The following is a 25,959-nucleotide window of genomic DNA, read 5'->3' on the forward strand; positions in this document are numbered from 1 at the left end:
TGTTTTGCCCCTTAAATCAATTTTTATTTATTGTTTAACGCATTTTTTTTCAATTATAAATTGATTTTATGCTTTATTAATTTTGAAGTCTGGAGTTCACAAACCCATAGTAGAAGCTACATTTTCGATGTCAAAGAAAGCTGTTGAATTGAAGCCTGATGACCCAGAAATTAATACTGAATTTGGCTTTCAATATATGCTTTTAGGAAAAGCAAATAAAGCAGCAGCAATTTTTAAAGCCCATGCATGTGAGAGAAGTGTGACTGGTAAGAAAACTTATATTTCTTATTCTGATATAAAAATATTCTAACTTGCATTATATTTAACATTTTAAGTTATTTCTTCTATTTTTCACGTTTATCATACCATTACCTAACTGCAAACTGCAACATTAAACATTAACTATTTATTTGCATACAAATGAAATAATAAAAAAATCAATTTCATCTATAGTGATTAAAATAGTATTAAACATCTTTTAAGGTTTTTTAAAATTGAATAACTACCGAAAATCTCCAAAATGGTATATAAAATGTAAAAACTTAATTGTGTGTAGTGTTTATCACAGCAATTTGGTTTTATATAACACTAAAACCTTTGAGTAGATCATATTTTTTTATTGGTCTAATCTACTTCTAATTTTTCAAGCTTGTGTTATTAGTATTAGTTTTGATAAAAATATGATAGATTTTTTTAAATATTCTTTTTATATTCTGTATTTATAGGTTCTCTTCAGTGTCTTATCTTACAAGAAGAATATGAACGAGCAAGTGAGCAGATTCAAGTCTATAGAGAATGTGAAACAGAATTTTCACACGTAAGTATTACTATAAACTTTTTTTTATCATAAGGTGACTTGAAGCCCATTCAAACAAACAACAAAAGATAAATTTTAAGATAGCTTAAAGGAAAAAATTTTACTATGGGAAGAAATTTGGCACTCATTTTGTCTTCATGAATCTTAATATATTCAAGATGCTAAATTTCATTAAATTTAATCAGAATTCTTTGAAATATAAAGTCATAAATGAAACACTCTCTGAAATTTTGAATAGTTCTATCAAATGTTTAATTTTAATCTTTTTTTATGATTTTATAATCTACATTTTATGCATATCACAATTGTACAAGTTACTATTAAAAAATTGAGGATTGGAATTAAACACTGTAAATTCTATTTAAATAATTTGCAAGAATCTGATCATAGTTGGAACATTATTGTAATGCATTATGGAAGATTTTCTAATAATTGATTAATTTGTCATTTTTAGTTATGTTTGCTGTTGTTTTTCCTAGCATTATTCTTATAAGTCTTTAAATCAATTTTTAATAAATTTACAGTTTGACATTTTAAACAATTTTGACGTTTTTAAACAACTTAACCACTTTATACATCCATGTGATATATAATTCTTGATTTTTATGTTGCTTAATATTGATTGAAATAGAACTTACAGATTGAAATTGTCTGTTGAGAGACTTAAAAGCATTTTAAGGAATTAATTTAAATTGCTGTATTTTATTTATATTGTTTGCATTTATAAGTATTGATAATAGAATGAAATTAAACACTACCATCAGATTTATTTTTTTTCCCCATTTTTTTTTAAACATTTTTATATCTATTTACAATTAGAAATTATTTGGAAAATTTTTTTGATTTAATTAAGTTAGAGTTAATTTAATAAGAAAACGTTTCATTGTCAGTATAATATTTAATATTTATAGTCATCTTATATCGTTGCTAACTTCAATGACACTTTTTTCGAAAAAGATATCTTATTTTCTTATTAAATCTTTTAAAAAATGGATTGTTAATTTAATTTTAGATATTTAATAATTATGTTATTGAATTTAATTATTTGTACTTACTTTTAAAAACATTGAGAAAAAGTGTCTGTCACACTTTTTCCTAATTTTTGGTGAAATATTTTGGATACCACTTAATTGCTGTTTTAATTGATTGCACCTCATTAAAACAATCATTTATAGCTTTTTTTAAATTATGCATACATGTGATTTCTATTTTTTTTAAAAAAATTATTACATTTATGATGAGATAGTCTTGAATTTCTTTTTTATTTATAGGAAATGTTATTTATTGCTGCCTTGTTAGCTGATAAAATGAATGCGTCATCTGAAGTTATTGTCAATTATTTAAGTGATGGTTTCAAGCTACATTCAAAAACCTTAAAGGTATCATTTTGAATGATGTAATTTTACTTTAAACAGACCACAGTAACAGATCTCTTGTAACGTTTTAAGCAGCAAAAGAAAAGAGTAATATATTTTTTAAATAGCATTTATACTTAATAAGAAACGTTATATGTAATGCAATCGTTTGAAATTGTATTTATTTTTATGATGTTCTCTTATGACACAATTCATTAGACCATTTTAAAACAGAAAAATAATTTTTTTTTGTTGATTACTTAAGTGAACAAATCTCAAGAATCTTATACTTGTTTACTCTCTGTAGGAAGTTTTCAAATTTAGAAATGCATTTTATAAGTGTTCAAAGCAATATCTTTGAAAAACATTTTTAAGTCTGCTGTAGAATTAACTGTATCAATCTGCAGCACCATCATCATAAATCAAAATTCATCTTTGATTAATATTATATGATTAATATTATAAAAATTTAGCATAGTATGTAGTGCATGTATATTAAGCCATATTTCCACATGAAATATTGGATGAATTAAAAAAAAAACACTACTAATAGATATTGGTGATTGATATTTGATATTGGTGAAATTCTTTCACCAATATCAAATTATCTCGAAAGTTTAGCAAAACTGATCTATCATTAAGTTCAAAAATAAATTTTTCATGTTGCAATTTTGAATAAGCAAGACTATGTTTTCATTTCTAACAATGCTAAGTTCAAAAGAAGCATGGAGTACTTGGTTAGTGTTATTAGTTTTATTTTTTTTTATATGTGTTTGGCAGTGAGATGTTGGAAAAAAAATGATTTCAATAATTTTTTATCTTTAGTCAATGAAAAGGACAAAAATTCTGAGCCTTAGCATAATAGTATTACAAGAAAATATCAGAAAGCTTTATAATATTTTGTGATAGTTAATATTAATTCATCTTATGTTTATTTTTATATAAAATAAATAAAGAAATAAGTGTTATTTTTATAAAAAAATCTTGTTTGCATTTTCTCAAGTATGGAAAAGGAATGCTCTAAGATTATATTATAAATGTGTCCTTGAAAGATTTCGTTAAAGCATTAGATTTGTTTATCATGTTTTTATAATTGATGTTGAATATTTGATAATGACTTTTTCAATGGTTGCACTGTTATTATTTTAGGGGATTCCTTGGAATATTAAATATTATTGCCTATTACAACCCTTTTTAGTTCATGACATGAGTAAACTTCTGATCTCTCATACTCCTAATCAGGTGAGATTGTCCTTCCAGACTATTTTAAACTAATAAAAGTATTTGAGAAATTTTTTTTGTTATTCTTGTAACTGTATGAAATGAGTTATTTATTTACGGATTTTTTTTTATGAATTACTATATATTTTTGTGTTTCAAAATATTTTTTTAATTTGCAAATTTTTATAATCATTAGTTTACAGATGCAGTAAAAAATTTAAGTTTAATTAAGATTCTGAAGAATTAACTCACCTTATTTGCTTTATTATGGCACTTACTTGTAAACTATTTGATTTCTTTTTCTTTATATATATATATTTTTAGATAAATGTTTGAGTAATTAGTAATATGTAAAATTGTATACTTTTAAACCTAAATTTATATTTTTTGCAATAATTTAAAAATGGCTAGAAATATTTTTTCAGTTATTTTTTTTTCTTATTTGAAAATTCAAATTTTGTTTTGAGTTTCAAAAAATAAATAAATAAAAATCCACTTATTCCAGTTTATTTGTGATTTTATTAAAATTGTAGTTTATCCTTTGTTTTTGAGGAAGGGGTTTACTTTGCTCATTTTATTATTACAGTTTTTTTATAATTTTGATAGTTTTAATGTTATAGCTGAAATCAGTGAGTATTGTTTTTTTTATTTGTTTACTTACTTTCTTTGTTATGCATCGTGCAGTTTTATTTTAAAGTGTACAAAATGTTTTTTGTAAAGCATTTGGGAAAAAAATTTAAACAATATCTAGGGAAGCATTTCTGAAACTATCATTTTCAATATTAATGCCTCTCACAGATATATTTTTTTGTTCAAAGTTTTTCGATGTAATTCTTTATTTTAAATACACAATTTTATACAAATTCTACATTATTCTTACTTTTAATAAGATTTAAGGTCTCTTTAAATTCTTATTAACTATCTATTATTGTTATGATATTAATGATAATAATTGTTACAATAATTTCCACATGGTATTATTGCATTTTTAAATTATTCTTGTTATTTATTAAATTTTTTTATCATTTTTAGGTTACTAAGTCCAAAACTATATTTGCTGATGCTTTAAAGCTCTGCAAATCTGCAGTAAATATGGTTCATTTGTCTTGTCCTGGTTTATTTGGATTTTCAACATCTGTGCTTCTGGCAAATTTAAAAATGTTGGAAGGTAAGACACTGATTTAAAATAAAAATATTTGACATACAGTTTTTTTGTCAACAGACTTATTAAATTCTCTCACTTTGAAATGACAATCAAGAATTCGAACTTGTAATATAAACTTCATGCTTCGAATTGTTTTTTTGAATCATGATTCGAATCAGATTTATGACTTAATAAAATAAATTTGAAGATAATACTGCCAGGCGCATTTTCATTGTACCCATACACCACGGAATAATAACTAATACAATATCAAGTCAGAAGTCTGATTTGCGCTGTGTTTCGTCCAAGGTAAAGGATGATTTAAATAAAATTACATAAAAAGATACTGCAATTACAGAGAATTTCTTCATGCTTTTAAAAATTTTTTGAATGGTTATTTCATATATCTGTACATATCATAATTTCAAGATATTGAGACTTCGACAACATGCTTTAAAGTGTCAATAACTTCTGAAATCTAACAAGCTTACTAAATAAAAAGCCTCCTTGAAAACAAGCACAACATATTACAATCTCTGAAAACAGCGATATGGATTTTAAAATTTGTCACAAACACCAAAATGATGAGTTATTTTGTTTGTAACCACTTCAAATTAAAATTCTTTATTTTATTACTTTGCAAAGATATGTAGATTTAAGTAAAAAATATGCTACACAACAAAAAGGAAATATTATATAGAACTATGCAAAACGATGTTTTAATTTGTTAAAGGTAAAATGCTTAAATCCCATACGTACTTAAAAAAAATTAAAATATTATACTTATTAATATCATAGTATAATATTGGTAATTAAGTTTCAAACTGTATTTATTTTTACTTATTTACTTTTAGTAAGAAAGGGTATATTTTAGGCATACTTCAAGTGAGTTTATTTTTTGCACCTTTTATTTTTTCTTATTTGCTTAAAATTATTCAAGCAATATTTGATTTCTTGCATTCATAGTATGATGGGAAACTCTCTTTTTCCTCAATGCCCTTATCAACAAAATAGTTTATATAAATAATAATAATTAAATTGTTTCTCATTTTAGCTTTCACACAATAAAATTTTTCATTCAAATAGATTTCAATTCTTAACAAAATTATTGAGGTGGTTGCTTGGAGCATTAGCAAGGGTCTGTCCAGGCCGAATTTACTACCGTTTAGCGGTACCTTCGGAAATTCAACTTTAGGAAAAGCGGTAGTTTCACAAAATACGTTTTTTTTTAAAATTTTATTTTTGTATTCCTTAAGAAACGGTAAATCTATATTTTTACCATGTTTTTGTGCTGATATTTCAATATAATTTTTAATTTTTCACAAATTATGTCTAAGTTTTCACAAAATAGGTACTTCTCAGAAAAACTTAGACAGACCCCTGATTAGCATCTTTTTTCCTTATGATGAAAGATTAAAAAAAGTGCTCATAATTTTTTCTAAAAGCATGTCAACTCTCTGGCTGTAATTTTTTTCATCACAATAGATTCAATAATTGTGTATTTTTATTACATATTTCAAATCTACCTATATTTTGGAGTTAATATAATATATTTTTTTGTAAAAGAGTTTAAATCATGAAAAAATAAACTGTTGGAAAATAGAACAACACTGTTACAAGAGTTTGATTCAAGGAGATATAAGATTTCGCAAAAGATATAAGATTTTATTGTTTAAGTTTTTTTTGTTTAGTTAATAAGATAAAAATTTGAAGGCTAGTATAATATATTATTAAATAAATAGGCATACTTATGCACATTATTGAAACTGAATCAACTGTTGAATGAATTAATTAAACAATAAAAAAAGCAGCAGTTCCCCACATTCAATCAAAAAAATATTTTTGTGTGCGCATTCATTAAATATAATATTTTATTCAATTCTCTAAATTAAGTATTTCAAAATTACTTTACAAAATTAAGTATAAATTAGCAGGCAACTTAGGAAGAAACATCATATATTATAATTTTTAAAAAATGATGCTTAATGAAACACTAAAAAATAATAAATGAAATTAACACTGTGCTAGCGTAAGTCAACTACCTTGTAAATTTACCTCATGTAAGTATTAATCGCTCCATTAAAATATTTTTTCAATTTTGCCAAATTATTTTTTTTAAATAATTAGTTTTAATTTTTATAAACTTCTACTAAAAAAAAAGTATTTAGCAAGTAGTAATAATAGTAACAAGTATTTTTTTTATAGAAAAATACGTAGATTCATATGGAATAAAAACATTTATGACTCATTATTCAAAATTTTTAAATCCACTATTTAATTAAACAATACCAAGTAATAAATAATTACCGAAATGTTTTTGCATAAAAGTGTCTGGGTAAACAAATTTCATTACTGGGTGATAATTTTCTAGAAATTTTTAATTAGTTTTAAAGATATGACCAAAGATGCAAAAGTGAAATTAACATTAAGGGGACAGAACTTTCATCTTCTCTCCTGACTAAACTATAAGGGCCATAGTTTCCAGATTGTGGCTATTGAATTCAAGGGTGAAAAATCTAAATAGGAAAAAAATAATATATTTAGAGAAAAAAAGTTTTTGTGTCTGACTTCATGACTTAATTTGCATATTTGAGGTCACTCTCATAGAATCATCATTTTAGGATTGATGGTTAGTTCATGAAAATACAATCATTAGAGCAAACGTTATTCCAGGTGATATCTTTTTTATTCTGTGCATTGTCCACCTCAAAAACATTTGTTTGCTGTTGGATGGAATTTACCCATTATGTTATGATATCTATCATGTATGATGATTGCATGCATAGTCGCGCCTATCTCGGAGATACTGCTGTGAAGTTCAACTTGGATTGATTGAACAGATTGGAATGATTTGCTCACGATAAATAAAAAAATATTTTTTTAATAAAACTAGAAATAAAGTTAAATTGATTCATCTTGACATTGCTCTTTTTTAGGCGATTTAGCTGCTGCTAAAGCGTTGTTATATCAAACAGTGGATAAAGAAGATAGTAACCCTGAAAGTCGAATAGTTTTGGCTCAACTTCATCTCAATGAAGGAAATTTTTATGCTGCTAGCCATTGTCTAGAAGTTGCTTTGAGTTTTAATTTTGAAGTGAGTGTTCATCACATCAGTATTTAAATCATGTTTTGTTGAGTTTATAATACAGTCAAGCCTCAATATTACAAACACAGAGAGAGACATTAAAAATTTCATAGTATAGTAAATTTGTTATATCAAAAATTTAATGTATTAATTAATCATTGAAATGTATATCAACAAATTATTCAAAATAATTACTGTACATGCATTTTTAAAAATTGTATCTCATGTATCACAGTTACTTCAAGCAATGTCAGTACTTTCGCTTTTTCATATAATCTGACACGTTGTTAAAGTTGTTCTAATTTATCATTTTTCTTTTTTTGCTATATGCTCTGATGCTGTAACCAACTGATACATTATTATTCATCTTAGCTACTTTCTCATAAGTCTCTTAGATTCATTGAATTAGCAAGCTATTTCAATCTAATGGACAGATATTATTATCTACGCACATGTCTATTTCTTTAGAAATGGAGGATTTAGGCAATTTCTTTTCACACATGGCAATCAATTTCTTTTTAGGGCTGCAAGATATGATTCATAAAATTATTCAATAAAATATTTTGGAAACAATAATATATTCTAGGAAACATTTTGAATTCTTAGGAGAAATAAATTAAAATTTTTTTTTGTGAAATCGAAGTACACCAAGAAATGTATTTGGTTAAAAGAGTTATTTTTATACTAGCAACAGAACCTTATGAGTTTTAGGGAATTCAGATTTTTTTGTGAAGTAAAAATATTTATGATATGGAGGTTCGACTGTATTTTTAGTGTGAGTGTTTAAAAAATTTTATTTCTCAATTTAATTTAATAATTTTACTTATATAAGAACTTAGTATTTCATTGTTGTTATGTTTAGCATTGTAGTTGTGTAGTGTGTTTAGCATTGCATTTATATTAATAAAGATATTTTTGCTTTCATGAACGTAAATCAATGAATTTTTATCATTTTTTAAATTAAATATCTTAATGGTTAACGGTAAAAATATAAATTTTGCAAACATCACTATACGTTTTACAGTTTTTTATTATGTTTTTGTCTATATTAAGAGTGCTTAAATATTTTCATACTGGTACACAAAGTCTCTATGGTAAATGGAGTCCATAAGACAATTTTGTGCCAGTTCGTCAAATGATGGAGTTTGTGTCCAACAAGAACAATGTATTGAACCAGAAATAGGTTAAGCTTAGTTCAGCCTTAGTTTAAGACTAAATTCTAATATTAATATTCATGCTCCTAAAGTTTTACATAACTTGTTATATAATACTTGTTCTTTTGTAATTTAATTAAAAAATTTTATGAAAGAAATGGATTGATAGTTTGCAAACATTTTATGGTCCATTTTGGTTATAAAATATTGCTTTTCTTTTCTAAGTCTTTAAATGAGGTGGCTTTCTTTGGAAGAAGAAGATGATGTGGAAGTAACCTTGTTATATTTTAAATTTTGAAAATTATTTTTGAAAACTAATAAAGTTTTGCTCAGCGTGATGCTTCCTCTAAGCAATTCAATTATATCCCACCATTTTAATCAGTCTTCATAAATATCACTAAACAAGCTTATTATTGTTTCTTTTATTTTCTCTATTGACATATTTATCTTCATTTTCTTTCCATTTTATATTACTCTACACTATATACATGCTTTTATAAGACAATTGCAGATGACATACAAATACAGTCAATTCGCTATAACTCGAAGTACAATAACTCGAATATTACTATAACTCGATTTTTTTATGAGGTCCCGACCCGTTTATCTTCAATTTCATGTTAATTATTCTCGATTACTCGAATTTTACTCCCTTTAACTCGATTTTTTTTTGATCTTTTAAAGCAAGAAAAAAAAACTTACGAGCTGATATCTTGCCCCTTCCTTTGCAACACACACACAATGTCATTCGCACTCTTCATGGAGAAGCTAAAGCTGTCCCTCTTGAGGTATGTGAACAGTGGTTAAATTAAACGTTACCAAATTTACTTCAAGGATACAGTTAAAATGATGTTTTCAATATTGATGAAATCAGTTTATTTTTTAAATGTCTTCCAAATAAGGATGAAAACTGCTCAGGGGGTAAAATGAGCAAGGAACGTTTGACTGCCTTAGTTGGAGGAAATGCGTCTGGGACAGAAAAATTGCCCTTACTTGTTATTGGAAAATACCGAAATCACCGATGTTTCAAGAATGTAAAAACGTATCCCTTGGATTACAAGTCTAACAAAAAGTTTTGGATGACATCAGTTTTATTTAAAGACTATGTAAGAAAATTGGATCGGAAATTCTTCGCTAAAAAAAGAAAAGTGATACGCTTTATGGATAAATGTACAGCGCATAGTGATCTACCTAATTTGAAAGCAGTAAATTTGCAGTTTCTCCCGCCAAACACAACAGCAAAGTTGCAGCCGATGGACCAGGGTATCATAAAGTGCTTCAAACAGTCTTATCGTAAATGACTTGTCAGAAAAATGATCTTAAATATTGTAAGCATTTAGAAAGTTTGTAATTAATAAGCATTAATTAAATAATCCAACAATATTTTGAAAGTTCGAAACTGAAACTAACGGTAAGTTGAACTTCCGATATGTCGAAGTTCTTTGTCAGTCCTATCAGATTCGAGTTATCGCGAATTCACTGTATATGCTATTATGAGCAGAAGAACTTGGTTTTGCATGAAAGAAATTCAGTTTCGTAAAATAAGAGAAAACCATATGCTTATTCAAGTATCAGAAGGACATTCTTGTTCCAAAGAAATGTTCCTGGATATCATAGTGGTGCATTCCAGCTTCATTACACACGTGAAGTTTTCTTTTTCTACAGTACTGTCTAGGATAATGATAACAGCATTTGTATCTGTAGCTATTTCTCCTGTTATGCATAATATTCACTCTGAGCATAGAAGGCAAGATGATGCTTTATTTAAGAATATTTGGAAATTACACTCGATTTTTATAGTAAAAAGAAATCACAATTAATTTAAGTGTTTTTATTGCTTCTGAAAAATGAGATAGAAAAGATGACGTACATTTTGAAGAAATAAAATTTTTTTTCACATTTTTTAACAGATGTTATCCTTAGAAATTATATAGCTTTAAAAAAAAACAGGCTTGTATTAATGTATCTTTTTTTTAACTTCCAAATTTACATGAACCTGTAATAAACTTTTCAGTAAAAACCATAGAGAAGACAGAAATCGACATAATGTCTAAAGTCAGCAGGCGGCATTGAAGCTATCAAAAGTTGGGTGCAGGAGCATTAACAGGCAGCTTAGTCCTTCATTCATATTTAGTGTAAGGAAGAATATCTAAAAAACTCACTAAATAAAGTTATTTTGTATCAAATATAGATTATTTATTACTAAATTTTAATATTACATTTACATATATTTATAAGTATATTTTGGTTATAGAAATATTTTTTGCATTAACTTTCTAAAATTGAATGTTTTAAGATATAGTTGTTCTATATTGATTCATTCTTTTAGAAAGTTATACTATTTGTTAATGAATTTATTTTGTTTGAATTTTATAGGTCCGTGAAAATTTAGATTATTTACTCATAAAAGCTGAAATTCAAAGGCAGCAAGGATTATTAACGGATGCTGCTGAAACATTAAATTTTGCTAAATCAATATGCTTTCCAGACTCTGCAAAAGAGGGTAAATAAAGTTTTGTTATTTTTTATTTCAGTTTGTGCTTTTTTTTAAGGACAAATGTAATATGTTCTAAGTCTTTTCACTTATATAAAGTCTATTTTGGAAATTTAATATGAGTAATATTTTACAATATAATTTGATCATGGTTATGCAGTTACAAAAAATTTAATTTTAAGTTTGGAAAATTACTTCAATGGTGTTCTTCCCCACTTTGAAATACATTTATATTATAATGATGTTAAAATTCTAATAACAAAAATCCAAGAGTCCCGAATGTTAGGCAATAACAGGTTATTCATCAATTTAAAGAATGTGCTTCATTAAATTAACAAATTTAAATTATTTATTGTATTTCATTAAATTAACAATTGCATTCCTCTACACTGTGAACTAAATGTATATTGTAATACCATTAAAGCTCTGATGACAGAAATCATTAAGCTCTGAGTGTTAAACAATATCATGTTTTTCATCAATTTAAAGAATGTGCTTCATTGAATTAATAAGTATTCAGACTTCATATTTAATACTTTCATGCAAATAAAGGACGTGTAATAGCAAAGAAAAGAAAAAAAAAACTTGTTATACTTTCAAATCTTGAGTTGGAAACAAATAACATTATATAGAATGAAGGTAATATGATAAAATACGCTTATCAAGTCCAAGTTTATTTGGCAAGTAAAATGAAAATTATTCTAGTTATTTCAGTGTGAAATTAATAGTCCTGTTTTTTCATACTTTTTAACTATTGTAATTGAAATATTCTTTAAAATGTATGAATAATTTTCTTTTATGATTGCATAAAAATATTTTAATTCTTTGATTTTTATCAGAATTAAAAGCAAAGTTTTCATTATTCCAGAAAGTTCTGTTAGAAAAGCTCCACTTTCTAAGAAAATTCATTTATATGTCCAGCTTATTAAAGTTCATTGTGATTTAAATATGCAGGTTTGTTGAGTTTTGCTTGATTTATTTTAGAAAATTTTAAGACCTTATAGTTTTAAACTAAAATTCACTTTCAACTTTTTATTTATATTCTGGTAATACTGCAGATTATATTATTTTATACATGCAGCTCTAAATTGGTAGTATGAATACTACTGGTAGTGCATTAAAAGCTCATGAATGAAATGTAAAAGAAATTACAGGTTTTTAGTCTAAATTATTTTTAGAAAAATAGGAATAAAAATAAATAAATCCTAAAAATTGAATGTTTTTATTGTTAAATTTATAAATTTTTTCCTTATATTATAACCTTTACATTTGTAAACCAATTATATCTTTAACATTATTCTTCAATATTTAGCTTTGTATATGATTTATTCCAGAAAACTATGTGCATGACACTAAATTTGGGGAATATTCTCCAATATTGTACCTTTTACTAAATTTTGCTAAATGTTCACTTTTAAAATTGAAAGCATTCATTCTGTCTGCAGAAGAAACCATACAAATTAAATAGCTTCATTTATTACTCCAACACTTGCAATGTAAAGTGATTTTTCTCTCTTGCTGTTACTTTTCACATGCATTTTTTCCATTGGTGTTATGAAAATGGCAATGCAAAAGTATTAAAGAAGTACTTTAATAAGATTATAAAGATTTATTGTAAAATTAAAAAAGAAAGAAAAGTGATTTTGTTAAATTTTGGAAATTTGCTTTTCCCTTGGATCCAGGACTTTAAAGTTTCAGGGTCCATTTTTATTAAAAATAAGTCTCTATTTAAAATAAGATAAATTATTTTAAACTTTCTGAAACTACAAGATTCTACGTGAAATTAAATAAATTCGCACTTAAAAATTTTAAAGCCAGAATCGATCATTGTTTTTAATTCAAGCATTAGAGCTGATGAAACATTTGCCTCAAAAAAAACCTGTAATGTAATTTGTTATTTCCCATTTCTCATTCTGCTATTAATACAGATTTTTTAAAATGTTTTTGAAGTTTACTTTTGTTCTGCTGTTGCACAATTTCTTTATATTCCTTGATGGAGAATTGCACGTCCCAGAGAACGCTTTGCTGCAAAAAAGGAGTCTAGGTAATGCAAGCTGATTGTCAATCCTTGATCAAAAATATGTTTTAGAGCAGGGACATGTAGATCTATAACAAGAGTTATTGAAGATGGGGCTAATCTGAGAAGCTATCCATTACTTTTTTGTGGGAAAATTGCATTCATTATCAACTAAAAAAGTAACAATGAGGCATTTTGCTTTTTATGTTAGTTACTATTTTGGTATTTGTGTGTTTTTTGGGGCAAGTAGATCATCATTTCAAAATATTATGAATTAATTGATTCTTTATTATCATTTTCTTCTGTGGCATGTATAGAAAGAGGCCAACTGCTATTGATTTGCTGTAATTTCTATAAATTATAGTGCTAATTATGAAATTATAAAAGACTGTTTAAAAACTATGTAATTTTCGATTATTTCTTTAATTTGCCTATTTTTTATTAAAATTGTACTGCCTTTAGTTTTTACTCCTTTTTTTTAAAGAATTTAAGAACAAATCTTAACTTATTCATGAACCGTTCGTCTTACCTTTTTTTTCCAATAATTAATTTCAAACCAATAATTTTGATATTTACTAAAATGTTTAATAAATAGCAATAAATCTGAACTTATTTTATATTTATTTGTTTAAGGATGAAGCAAATGCTGCAATTCGTGAGGCCAATTCACTGTTTCGAGATACACCTGAATTTGATAGACTTCGCTTTGCTGTTGCATATTTTGCCTTAAGTCGCAATGATATTAACTGTGCATTGAAGATATTAGAAGAAATTAAACCTGATAAATCATGCTATTTTGAAGCTTTGCAGCAAAGAGCTGAGATACATCTGAATTATAAAAAGGATAGAATTAAGTTCATCAATTGCTACAGGTTTGAATTTTTCCCCAGTTAGGGGTTTAAAACCAAAAACTACTGAAATCAATTTCTGAAAGAATTACCATTCTCTGCTAATGAAATTTCACTAAAAGGTGGTTATCAAATACTGTAAAAATTGGTACCTCAGACTACTGTAAAAATTGGTACATCAGACTTCTTTAAAAATTTAGGGAAACTAGCATTTTTTTTATTTATACAAATATCGGGTTGTCATTATTGGGGTAATTGGGGAAAGTATTAAAATAAATATAAAATATATAACTAGCTTATGTCAATGTAGAATAGTTTAAATATATTTTTGTATGGGAAACTGACATATTTGCCAAACTTATTTAATGTTTTAGTTATAGTTATCACAGTTTAAATAATGGATGAACAAAATACTTTGAATATTGAGAGTTAAAATATCAGTAGTATCAAAACTAGGGTTTCACTGTACAGTAGGGAACCAATTATCCAAAAAGATCGGAACCATCGCTATTCCAGATAACTGATTTTTCCGGTTTTCTGAATCGCTACAAAAAGCCGTTTTTTTATTGTTAAACCCAACTTAAAAAAAATTGTTATTTTTTGGAAATAATCTTAAAAAGAAGAGAAAACGATGGAGTAATACACTAATGATTATTTCCAAAATGATGGTAAGGTAAACATCTTTCAAAAAAGAGCGAAAAATCCTAAAATCTTATGAGGAAAAAACATTTTTTTCTTAAAAATGGCGGGAAAATTTATTGAATTTCGTTCCGGTTTTCTGATTTCCGGATAACGGGCTCTGTACTGTACTATAAAAGTGTAAACGAATGTGTTTATGCCTCAGAAACTCATCCACATTTGACAATCATATCCATTCTGAATGTATTCTTACTTCTTTAAACTAGTTGTTTATAAGCTACAGTTTTACAAATGTAGAATGATATATATTAGTGGCACAAATCAGAAAATTGAATGTTATGTGTAGAGTTTGGATTTTTAGAACTTAAAATGCCATAAAAATATTAAAAACATCAAACATAAAAAAAATTATAAGAATTTCGATCTGAAACATTTTTTCTTTTCTAAATTTACATGTGAATTTACTAAAATATATATGTTAAAAAAAGAAGTGCACTTTTTAATAAAGTGCAAAGTAACTATTAAATGCTGTAATAACAAAAGGCTAAAGGAATATTCTATGAATAATTTTTGAGATTTTCTTTTAGAAACATATTTTTTCCCTTGTAACAGTTTCAATATTAATGGTTTTAAAAAAAATTTGATTTCGTTTTGGAAAATATGACACTATTTTACGAAAAAAATCTAAAATGTAAATGCCTAAAATGAAGAAAATTCCAAAAAATTTTCAACTGATGGTAGGAATACTAAAAAGGGCAATTGTCATCAAAATCTGGGTGTTGATATACGCCATTATTTATGAATATATAATTTTTCTTTCAATATGATGTGTAAAACCTAGCTAATATAATTTTTGTATAATTTAAAAAAAATTTAATTTGATAACTGATGCAACATGTACAATGTAAGAAATAGAAATTTTGACTTTCAGGAAAGGGATTTTTTTCTCTTGCTAAACTGTTTGTTGTCCTTTAGACATGACTGCATAAACAGTTTTAAATTTCAAAATGTACTTTTATCAGTTCAGTGTAATTCGATGTTTTAAGATAAATTTAGTTAACCCACTGGCGGCGTAGCTAAACGACAAAAGTGGGCAGATATATATTTTATATATTATTTCCCTATCTAATAACATGGAAAAACCGGTTTTGCTATGCAAAGAAGACTGCAGGTCATAATATGAATTTTTACATGCAAAACCATCAGTGGGTTAAATCTGAAATAANTTACTTAAATTATATAACAGAAAAAGTTTTGTGTGTTTATATATTTATTTGATGTCAAGTGTTATCTTCACCACTTCTGTCTGTATAATTTAGAGAAGCAGCAAAGGAAAGAAATACCCCAGAAATCTTAAATTTATTAGGAGATGCATTTATGAAAATTCAAGAGGTATGTTTTCAAAACACACTAATTTTTCTAATTGCCCATTTACCTTTCATATGCTAATTTTTATAATTAAACTTTAATTAGCCTGAGAAAGCTGTTGAAGCATATGAACAAGCTTTAAAGCAAAATCCTAAAGACAGTGATTTAGCTAGTAAAATCGGTACTGCATTGGTGAAAACTCATAATTATGAGAAAGTAGGTGAATATGTTCCATTTATAAAAACTTTTATATGTAGCTTTTGTTCATTGTAGTCATTTTCACTAAGAACTTCTATATAATGAGGTGAAGAGATAATAGAAGCAGTTAATGATGGATTATGTTTGATTCTCCAACTAATGTTATGTGAAAATTCAAGTATTTTATAAATATTACAAAAAAAGCTTAGTTACACTGTAAACTTATAAAATACGGTAAAATTTCTTCACTCATATAGTTGATATTAGATTTTGAGATAATAGAATAAATCATAAGAAATGATCCTGAAAGTTGTAAATTTTATGTAAAATTAAATATTTATTTTTATATTAAATTTTTATTTAGAAAATTTCCTGGCATATTTTTTCATACAATTATTCATTGTAAAAGCATCACTCATTAAAAAGGAAAATAAAATTTGTTTTTAAATAAAGCTAAAGAATAGCACTGATAATATTACATAAAGAAACATACTACAGCTTCAGTTCTAAAACAAAGAACTTTCATTATTGTCAGGCTCAGAAATTCTGTACTTGGACACTAATGCTGGTTCTTCATTATAAAACTGAAACTTCAATATGTATGTTTGTGTGTTATTTTTTTTTGGGGGGGGGGGGCTTTTTCACAATGTTTAGCTTTATTCATATATTGAAGAAAATTCATTCATTCTTCGCTTAGAAATTTGCATTTGATTGTTTTTTATTGTGCTTGGAAGAAGGGAATAAACGAATTCTGTTTAATCAAAGGCAAATATTTTATTATGCTGTTAATGATAAAACAATTTATGAAATTGTTTCTAAATACTACTTAGAAGGCTAGTTATCTGACCTTATTTGAGTAGTAATTTTTATATCTTAAAATTCTTTTGCATTTTTTAATAAAGTTGCTATTACAAGTGATATTTGATTTTATCTGGTAGATGTATTATGCAAATTTGATTGTATTTATTTTAAAAAATGATCAGAGTAGATGGATCTGATTTCCTTTTCTAAATTCTTTTGACAGGCTGTTACTTATTACAAGGCTGCAATAAAAAGTGGAGGACTTGAAAATTTAAGGTTACTAGTTATTAATTAATTAATTATTTGTTTAAAAATTAAAATTCTAACTTTTTGAAACTATTTTTATTAGGTATGATTTATGTTCCTTGTTGTCGATTATAAAGCGTTACAAAGAAGCTGAAGAAATGGTAAATTCTGCTTTGGAGAGCAATAGAGGAAGTAAGAATGATGTTTCTGAAAGTTTTTGATTTAGTTATTATTTTTCCTATAGCAATAACTTTGAATGCTTGTCAAATATGTTGTGCTGTAGTGCTGAAAACGTTTCTCTTAAAAGGCAAACCATTAGGAGGGGGGCAGAATGGGAAATATTTTTGATGAATTATCAAATCATCTCAAGTTATCAAAAGTTTTATTTACCTATTTTTCCTTATTATAGTTTATTGTAACATCTATACTTTTTCAATCTACATTCATGTAAAAAGATAAAAATTACTCGCAAAATGTAATATTTTTTGTTTATATATTTCAAAATGAAAAGTTATAGATATTTATAATTACATATATTTATAATTAGTTTTTGAATCTTGGTGTTTTAGTTGAATTTAACTATTATATAAAGATTAAAAAATCCTAATATTTAGTTTCTTTTTCAAATATGATTTTATATTGAGTGGAATTTATTTAATTTAAGTTATTCAAAAAGTCTTTCTTTAATTCTTTTAGTGTAATAACTTTTAATAGTGTTATTTTTATCTATTAGCTGACAATTTAAATTGGTTGTCCATGGAATCAAAATACTTGTGTCTTTTGTCAAATGTTTATTCTAAAATGGAAATGGAAGACCAAGCTATGAATGCTCTTCAAAAAGCTTGGAGTGTTCAAACAAGGTATGTGAATCAAAGTAATGAACTTTTTTATTAATTAAAATAATTTGTTTGAATTTCTATGGTATATTTTTAGTATATTATATATTTAACTTTAAATTATATAATTTGCTAGCACCTCAAAACATGTTGCATTGTTTCAAGCAAGACTTAATTTATAAATTGCAATCTGAGCTTTTATGATTAATGATGAAACTAAATTTTAAAAAAAAGTATCAGATGGTAAAGTATCATCATGGTATCATAAAAGTGTAAAAGTATCGTCATAAAGTGTCATTTTGAATTTTAAAATTGCTTTGTTTGGTTTAAATTTGTTACAACAAACTTATGTTTGCGTTAATGTTTTGTACATTTAATTTGAAGTGATTATTTTCATGAATCAGCAGTTTAAACAGAATGATTCAATAATATTTTTCTGTATGAATTTTTTTTTCAGAGTTTTGCGCAAAGTTCACATGGAACAAACAGATGTTGATGTCCATCGTAAAAAGGCTAAAGAGTAAATTTTTTTTATTCTTTCAGAATACTGTACCAATTGCCTATTGAACTTTTATCAAATATTGCATATTTTCTTTATGTTATTTTAGAATTTGTTGTCAACTAGCTATTCATTCTTCAAATAAGAAAGATTATGGGAGTGCTGTTCAGTTTTATCGAGAAGCACTTACTTTTGATGATAGTGACACTGAAGTAAGAAATTAGTTTTAGTTAAAACCTCTTTATTATTAAACAGGTTAACTCACTATTACTTTTTTAAGATTTATCGTGCAATTGTAATAAAAAATAAATAAAACAGCTATATTCTGTCGCTTGTATGTGTCTCATAAGCAAATATAGTTTTTTTCATACAGTTTTGTGTTATTCTAGCATGAAATATAAAAGTGTTGCTTAAGAATGTTTCAACATAACTGAACAACTGTTTGTAAATTCAACTATGATTTTCACCTGCAATCTTCTCCAAATTGTGACCAACACTGAAGTTCAAGATCTAAAATCATTGTGTGCTCAGTGCTTTCAAGCAAATAACTTAAAAAGCTTTTTGTGTACTCCACAAAAAATTTACTTATTGTCAAGATATTGGTTCATCTTATTTATGTTAGGTATTATTGCACACCTAAAAAGATAATTTTGAGTCAACCTGTGTATCTCAATTGTCATAAGTTAAGTATTTATTATCAATGTATTATTATACTTGTTAAAGCACATAGCATATGTGTTCGGATTTTAAGTGCATATTATATGAAAGGAATGGAACTTATTCAATGATAAATGTGTTCAAATTATTCTGTGAATGCAATCTAAGTAAGATAACATTTTTCTCTTTTAGAATCAAGAGTGTTTTAATGTATGTAGAAATATATATTTACTTATTAATCTGTTGTTTTTTGTTCAAATAAACTCACTCAAATTAATTAATTTTTATTATTTAAGTATTAATTAGTGTTAAAAATCAATTCAAATTAATTTAATAATTAAAATTTGAGGATATTTCATGAAACAAATTTTTGGCATTTTTCTTTTATACAGAATGGGAAATAAGAGAGAAGACTATTTAAATCTTATTTATATGCTATAAGTATGCTACCGAAAAAGTGTACATTTTAAGAATTAAAGAGGTTAAATGAATAATCCCAGAAAACTGAAGCAGAGAGCTATACTTAATAATGTAAAAACTTCATTTGCTTCAAAAATTATAAAGGTAAAAAAAGTCAACATATCTTGAGCACTCAAAAATGAACACCTATTCTTAAGACTCATAAGATGTGAATGATGAAAATAAAGCAGATTTAAAACAGAAAACATTGAAATTAAACAAAAGAGTATGTATATTTTGTTCTTGGTACATTCTTGTTTTACACTTTTGTTTTGTAAATGAAACCTAAAACTTCATCGCGTTTTAGATTCTGAGAAACATACATTTTCATAAACTTTTCTCTGAATAATAATAAAAATTGATGCATAAGTAATTATGAATTGTCTAAGTACAAACTTATTTATTGTGTTTGAATATATCAAGATATCTTTTTCTAGTATGTGATATTTTTTATTTTTTCCTAGAAATCTCACTTTTAATTTGGTCTTGATAAAAAGTATGCATAAAATGTTTGCATTTCTATTGATTGTTATTTGTAAATTTATCATTGAAAAATCTCTATCTCTAAAAATCTCTTATCTATCTTCCTTTATGCATGCATTAATTTTCTTTTAAATGTTTCAGATACTTCTTTCTTTGGCTCGACTACAAATTGAGTCCCATGACATAGATGCTGCCCGGCAATATTGTGCCACTGTGTTAAGTAAAGATAGTGAAAACATACCAGCAGCTGTGGTAATAATTTTTTGTTAGTAAATTAAAGTTTAATAAGAAGTAAATAAAAATAACACATAAAACTGCAGTGCCTGTAGTTTAAAGAGTTTATGTGGTATATCAATTTATTATCATTCGACATACATGACAAACACACTTTAAACCAATTAAAAACATGTCCTCAAACCATATAAATATTTGGTTTACTTAATCAGATGCAAAATTTTCTTGCTAAGATATCTAATAGCACTGAAATACTGAATTATACTCTATTTATATACTATAATGCTAATTGCTTGAAAACTTCCAACAAAATATAGCTATGCTCAAGTTTTATGTACAATCTGAAAATAAAAAAATTTAATTAAAAATATTATTTTGTAACATTTCCTACATAAATCGGTTATTTTCTTGGTGTCTGTTTATTTTATTGAATACTGTAGGTCTTAACTTTAGTTGGGATTTGTTTTCTGTATTTTGTTGGCGAAAGTGAAACACATATGTTAATATTTAGAACAAGTGAGACACATATGTTAATATTTATTGTTTTGAGATATTTGAACGTAATTTTTTTTTAGTGTTATGGAAGTAGGGATGGATGCATATTTTAAAACAGCTTTCATGATGTCAACCAATTTTTTAGAATGTAAGCTTTTTTGTTTTAATTCTTTTTATCTTGAAATTCTGTAAACTAGAAAAAATGTGGAATAAAATGTTTCACTTGTGAGCTGACGTTTTTAGTAATCATTTAAGTAATGCTAGAAAATTATTAACAACTTTAAATGAAATTTCTTACATTTATATGCTGCCAAAGAATTATGGTAAGCTCAACAGCAATTTTGGTCAACATAAATACTATTAGAAAAGCAAAGTTAACAATACCATTGCGACTTGCACTATAAACAAAGAAATTTTTGGTAAACTAGTTATAAGAAAAAAAAGTGAGATCATCATGGAACTGTTTTCTTTAGAATCAGTCAAATCATTTATAAATAAAAAATATAATATTTATGCTGTCTAAACTTTCAATTTAGTTCACTCTGTTATTAGAAAACAATAATTATATTTTAAGTAAGAAATATTTTGTGCCATGCAATTAACAGAAATAAATTTGGAAGTGAGCAAATTGGATGATGAATAGTATTTATGAACTCTAGTTTAAATCAAGTTAAACATCTATTTCCCCCCTAGAAAAACCATTGCTCTTTAGGTCAACTACTTGAAATTCCTGATTATGAGTAATAGTTGCCTAACTTTATTTTTGCCAAAAGCTGATTTTCTTTCTAAATGCAGTAATTGAAAAATCTAAATAGTTTTCTGCAAAATTTCTACAGAAAATTTGTTTTTGCCTTTATTTTTCTCAATTTTTCGATAAAATATTAACCTTTAAATTTTTAAGCACCTTGGCATAATTTATTTAAAACTTTCCCTTTTATTCACCATTCTCTTATAGAATTACATAGAAAGAAACTGGTTTTATGCAAGGAAGCAATCAGGTAAACCATATTAGGAAAAAAATGAAATCTCATAAAAATGTGTTAAAAATCAATAAAAAATCACATTCTCATCTTTAATAATACTTGATTTCCAAAAAAAGGGTATCAAAAATGTAAAATTACTCTGCAAAATTTTTTTTCTTGTATTTATACTATTACTTAATCAGACCTAATTTGGGTATGCAGATTTCAAATCTGAACTTAGTCTTTTTTTTCAGAAATTAGTTTTGTTCATATTTTTTTCAAAATTATATATTTTTGTCAATTTTATTTTTTGCCTGTATGTACAAGTTTATAAAGAACATGTAGGTTTGTATACATACATGTACACTTGCCTGTTCCTTTATAAATAGCACTTAAGACATAAAACATATGACTTTAACATATCACATCATAAATAGAAATGTATTATTGCCTTCTTCCTATTTTGTGGTAGAGAAATGGGAATACTTTGTATTCACTCAGGTGAATTTTAAAAGTTACTGGTTACAAATATACTTTTAAATTGCATAAAAATCTTGTAGAGAAAAACAGATTGCAAATTTGTAATCAGTGATTTAAAAATACCTAAGATCTGTTTCAAATTCTCATACCAAAGAGTACAAATAAACAAAAAAAATGTTATTCCCTAATGTTTTCAATGAAGATTTGGAGTTGAAATGATATCATTAGAAATATTTATTTCCATTATTTTTATTTGTAGTTGAAATTTTAATCTCACTATTATATGCAATGAATTTTATTTTAAATTTAGTATTTTTGCACTCTTGAAGTAAACACATAGTATAGAACACATATTAAACACATAATAATTTTTCAATACCTTTTGTTTGTTTAATCATAATTCATTTGCATTTTTAGATGCTGGCTGATATGATGTTCGAAGCAGGAGATTTACAATCTGCAAAATTTCAGTTTCAGAAACTATTAAATATAAAACCAGGTTTGATATTTCTACATAAATTTTTTATGTTCACAATGATTGTTTAATGTGAAGAAGTTTAAAACACTTTTCCTTTAATCCATCAGATGACACTTTCATTTTTCATAATTTTGCCTATTTGTCCCCCAAAAGTAGTGTTCAAAATTCTGACTTACAGTTCTGAAAATGAAAATAAACACTTGTGAAGACATGTAATTGAATGTTTTTTCTATACAATGCCTGTTATAGCAAATTAATAACATTTAATTTGATTTTAAAAGTGGTATACATGGTTGTTTAAAAATTGCTTCAAAGTCCAAGAAGGTTACAGTTATTGCTTTGTTTCATTGTAAAAACTCCTGAAAATAAATATCTATAATTACCAGAATTTGTTAAGAAACTTCCCATTTCTGTATCCCTGCAAATGAGATCACAGACACATTAGCCAAAAAATAGTATCGCATCCAACAAACCCTTTTTGAGAAAGTTTGTTAGGAATCAGCAGATTTTGCTTTTGGAATGATGGACAAGCATCATTGCCTCAATGCTCACCCTTCTATCTACTCTTATCCTTTCTATCTACACCTATTTCTGTTCTTTTTATCATCTAAGAATCTATCTACTTCTATTACTGTAAGGTTAGAAAATTGTTATACAATTTTACAAATTAACTTTTTCCCTTCCATTTTTTTAATAGTTTGCTTTTATTTGCTTGCATTTTGTTTTTTGTTACTGCCCTAGTTCTATTTGTGTATCTTGTCTCTGACAAAAGTTTATCTTCTCTTCAGTTTTTAGTTTCTGTGATAGTATTTTATGTACCAAAAATCTAGCTTTCTGTATCAGAAATATTCATTTGCAATATTTTCAAAATACAATTTTAATCCAAACAAAATAAGTAATATAGTTTTTTCATGTAAGATTGATTTTGCAATTTTAACTTTAAGTTCAGGGGTCTGTCTAGGTTTTTCTGACAGGTACCTATTTTGTGAAAATTTAGACGTAATTTGTGAAAAATTAAAAATTATATTAAAAAATCAACACAAAAATATGGATTTATCGTTTCTTAAGGGATACAAAAATGAAATTTTAAGAAAAAGTATTTTGTGAAACTACCGTTTTTCCAAAATTGAATTTGTGAAGGTACCGCTAAACGGTAGTAAATTCGGCCTGGACAGACCCCTGAAGTTAGATTTACTAAAAATGTGATAAATTAATTGATCTAGGTTTGTGTTTTCATGGAGAAGAATGATACATTAAACCTGTTTCCAAGAATTTAAGTTATGTCCCAGAACATGTTGATTTTACTGTAATTTTATTAACATGTGAAATTTTTTAGAAATAACACTATATATGTGGCTCATTTTCTACATCAATTGTATATGTTTTAGTGCATTTATTATTATGTATTTAATTTGACTTATTTAGGATTTCTTTATGTTTTCAGATTTTTTTGAGGCTATTGCTAGATATATTGAAGTAGTACGCAGGCTCGGTAAGCTTGAACATGCTGAAATTTGCATTAAGAAGGCTGAAGCAGTTTCAGGCAATTTGTCTATTGATCCTGGTTACTATTATTGCAAAGGTCTCTATGAATGGTAAGGAAAAAGTTTAATTTGTGTTATTGGAGATGGTCTTTATAGATATGAGTACCATTGAAGAGAGAATTTCTAATGACTTCAATTGAAAAGCTTGCCAGCAAAAATTTATTTTCTCAAAATCTAGCATATCAATCTTTAGAATATTAAAATACCATGTTTCTTTCATTTTTATACAGTGGTACCCCAATTTTATGTTTTTGGTTTGACTAGCAATGAAAAGCACATGATACGTGAAAACGTAAAATCGGGTTTAAAAAAAGTGTAAGCATATTTTTCAAAAATTAACTCTTGCCAGGTGAACTATTGGAAAAAATGTTTAATCCTTACTTGTTTTCTATCTTTAGATACAATATCATTGATAGCCCACTCAATACTAACAATGTTTTGCAAATGTGCATCTTGATTTGTATTTGTAAATGAAAATTGTTTCAGAGTTTTCGTGCTTTGAATTGCATGATTAGCTAGGGGTGCATCATCCATTATTTCATCTTCATCGTCATCTCTATTATCATCAAAAGTGTGCGTTAAATCAGTAAGCAAAGGAATTTGTAAAGTGATATGTTTGTCACTTTCAATGTATGCATCATCAACCTTCAGAAGATCTTCACCTTCAGGCATGCAATTTTCTTCTTCCGAAAGACTAATGTCCTCTTTGAATATCGAGAATCTTGCTTTATTAAATCCATTGGTATTGCATTTTTTTATCAGCTCTGTCCCAAGATAAAGAAATCATATTTTGAGCTTTTAAAATATTTATATTTGCTTTAAAAGCAGTCTACAGGTTGCTGAAATCTAAAAAAAGAAGTTATTTTCTAACAAGTTGTTTCGGGTTAGTCTTTTAAATGATCAGGTGGTCCCGGAATCCAATGGTTGAAGTTCGTTGTAAAAAATTCCACTCATACATTTTCAATATAAAATCCAAATAAGCAGTTCATTGATCAAGAAGTAAAATAATTTCTCACTTAAGTAGTCGAATTTTTTATCCAGTTTTCAAAGAAAATCTCCAAACTGTGATTGAGTCATTCATTCCTTTTTGCTAAAAGCATAATCAGCGCAGAAACTTTTAACTTTTTTTTGAATAACACTGATTTCTCTGATCTACTGATCATAATAGATGTTTGCGTTTTACTTCCATGAACATTTGTACAGAACAAAACTGTCAAGTGCATTTTTTTAAATTTTATCCCATGGCAATTTTTGCTTCTTACTGTCAATGCTTTGTTCGGTAACAAGATGAAAAATTATCCCGTCTCATCAGCATTAAATATGTCACTTATATTGTAATCCTTTATTATATTTGGCTAGGTTGTCCACATCTGCTGCTGCATAGTTGTACTATATGTACATCAAATTCTCCACAAATGGATTTGAAACAGAATATGTTTTTTTAA

The 25,959-nt window shown here is 26.2% G+C and overlaps 1 protein-coding gene across 4 annotated transcripts in view; it reads left to right on the top strand.

The window, feature by feature from the left end:
• Positions 1-25,959, top strand: part of LOC107448569 (tetratricopeptide repeat protein 21B) — a 96,466-nt gene that overhangs the window by 55,857 nt on the left and 14,650 nt on the right. For 3 of the 4 annotated variants that reach the window (XM_071187857.1, XM_071187858.1, XM_016063823.3), the window contains 19 exons: positions 89-266; positions 726-817; positions 2,089-2,196; positions 3,322-3,414; positions 4,426-4,561; positions 7,474-7,631; positions 11,153-11,279; positions 12,139-12,224; positions 13,921-14,159; positions 16,094-16,166; positions 16,248-16,358; positions 17,365-17,417; positions 17,491-17,579; positions 18,121-18,247; positions 18,681-18,743; positions 18,832-18,934; positions 20,463-20,573; positions 22,910-22,991; positions 24,415-24,565. In XM_071187857.1, coding sequence (XP_071043958.1) covers positions 89-266; positions 726-817; positions 2,089-2,196; positions 3,322-3,414; positions 4,426-4,561; positions 7,474-7,631; positions 11,153-11,279; positions 12,139-12,224; positions 13,921-14,159; positions 16,094-16,166; positions 16,248-16,358; positions 17,365-17,417; positions 17,491-17,579; positions 18,121-18,247; positions 18,681-18,743; positions 18,832-18,934; positions 20,463-20,573; positions 22,910-22,991; positions 24,415-24,565 — 2,180 coding nt within the window. The remainder of the gene's footprint in view (positions 1-88; positions 267-725; positions 818-2,088; positions 2,197-3,321; positions 3,415-4,425; positions 4,562-7,473; positions 7,632-11,152; positions 11,280-12,138; positions 12,225-13,920; positions 14,160-16,093; positions 16,167-16,247; positions 16,359-17,364; positions 17,418-17,490; positions 17,580-18,120; positions 18,248-18,680; positions 18,744-18,831; positions 18,935-20,462; positions 20,574-22,909; positions 22,992-24,414; positions 24,566-25,959) is intronic. The other variant, XM_071187859.1, reaches the window with a different exon arrangement.

This window comes from Parasteatoda tepidariorum, chromosome X1, assembly GCF_043381705.1.
Source record: "Parasteatoda tepidariorum isolate YZ-2023 chromosome X1, CAS_Ptep_4.0, whole genome shotgun sequence".
Lineage (NCBI taxonomy): Eukaryota > Metazoa > Arthropoda > Arachnida > Araneae > Theridiidae > Parasteatoda > Parasteatoda tepidariorum.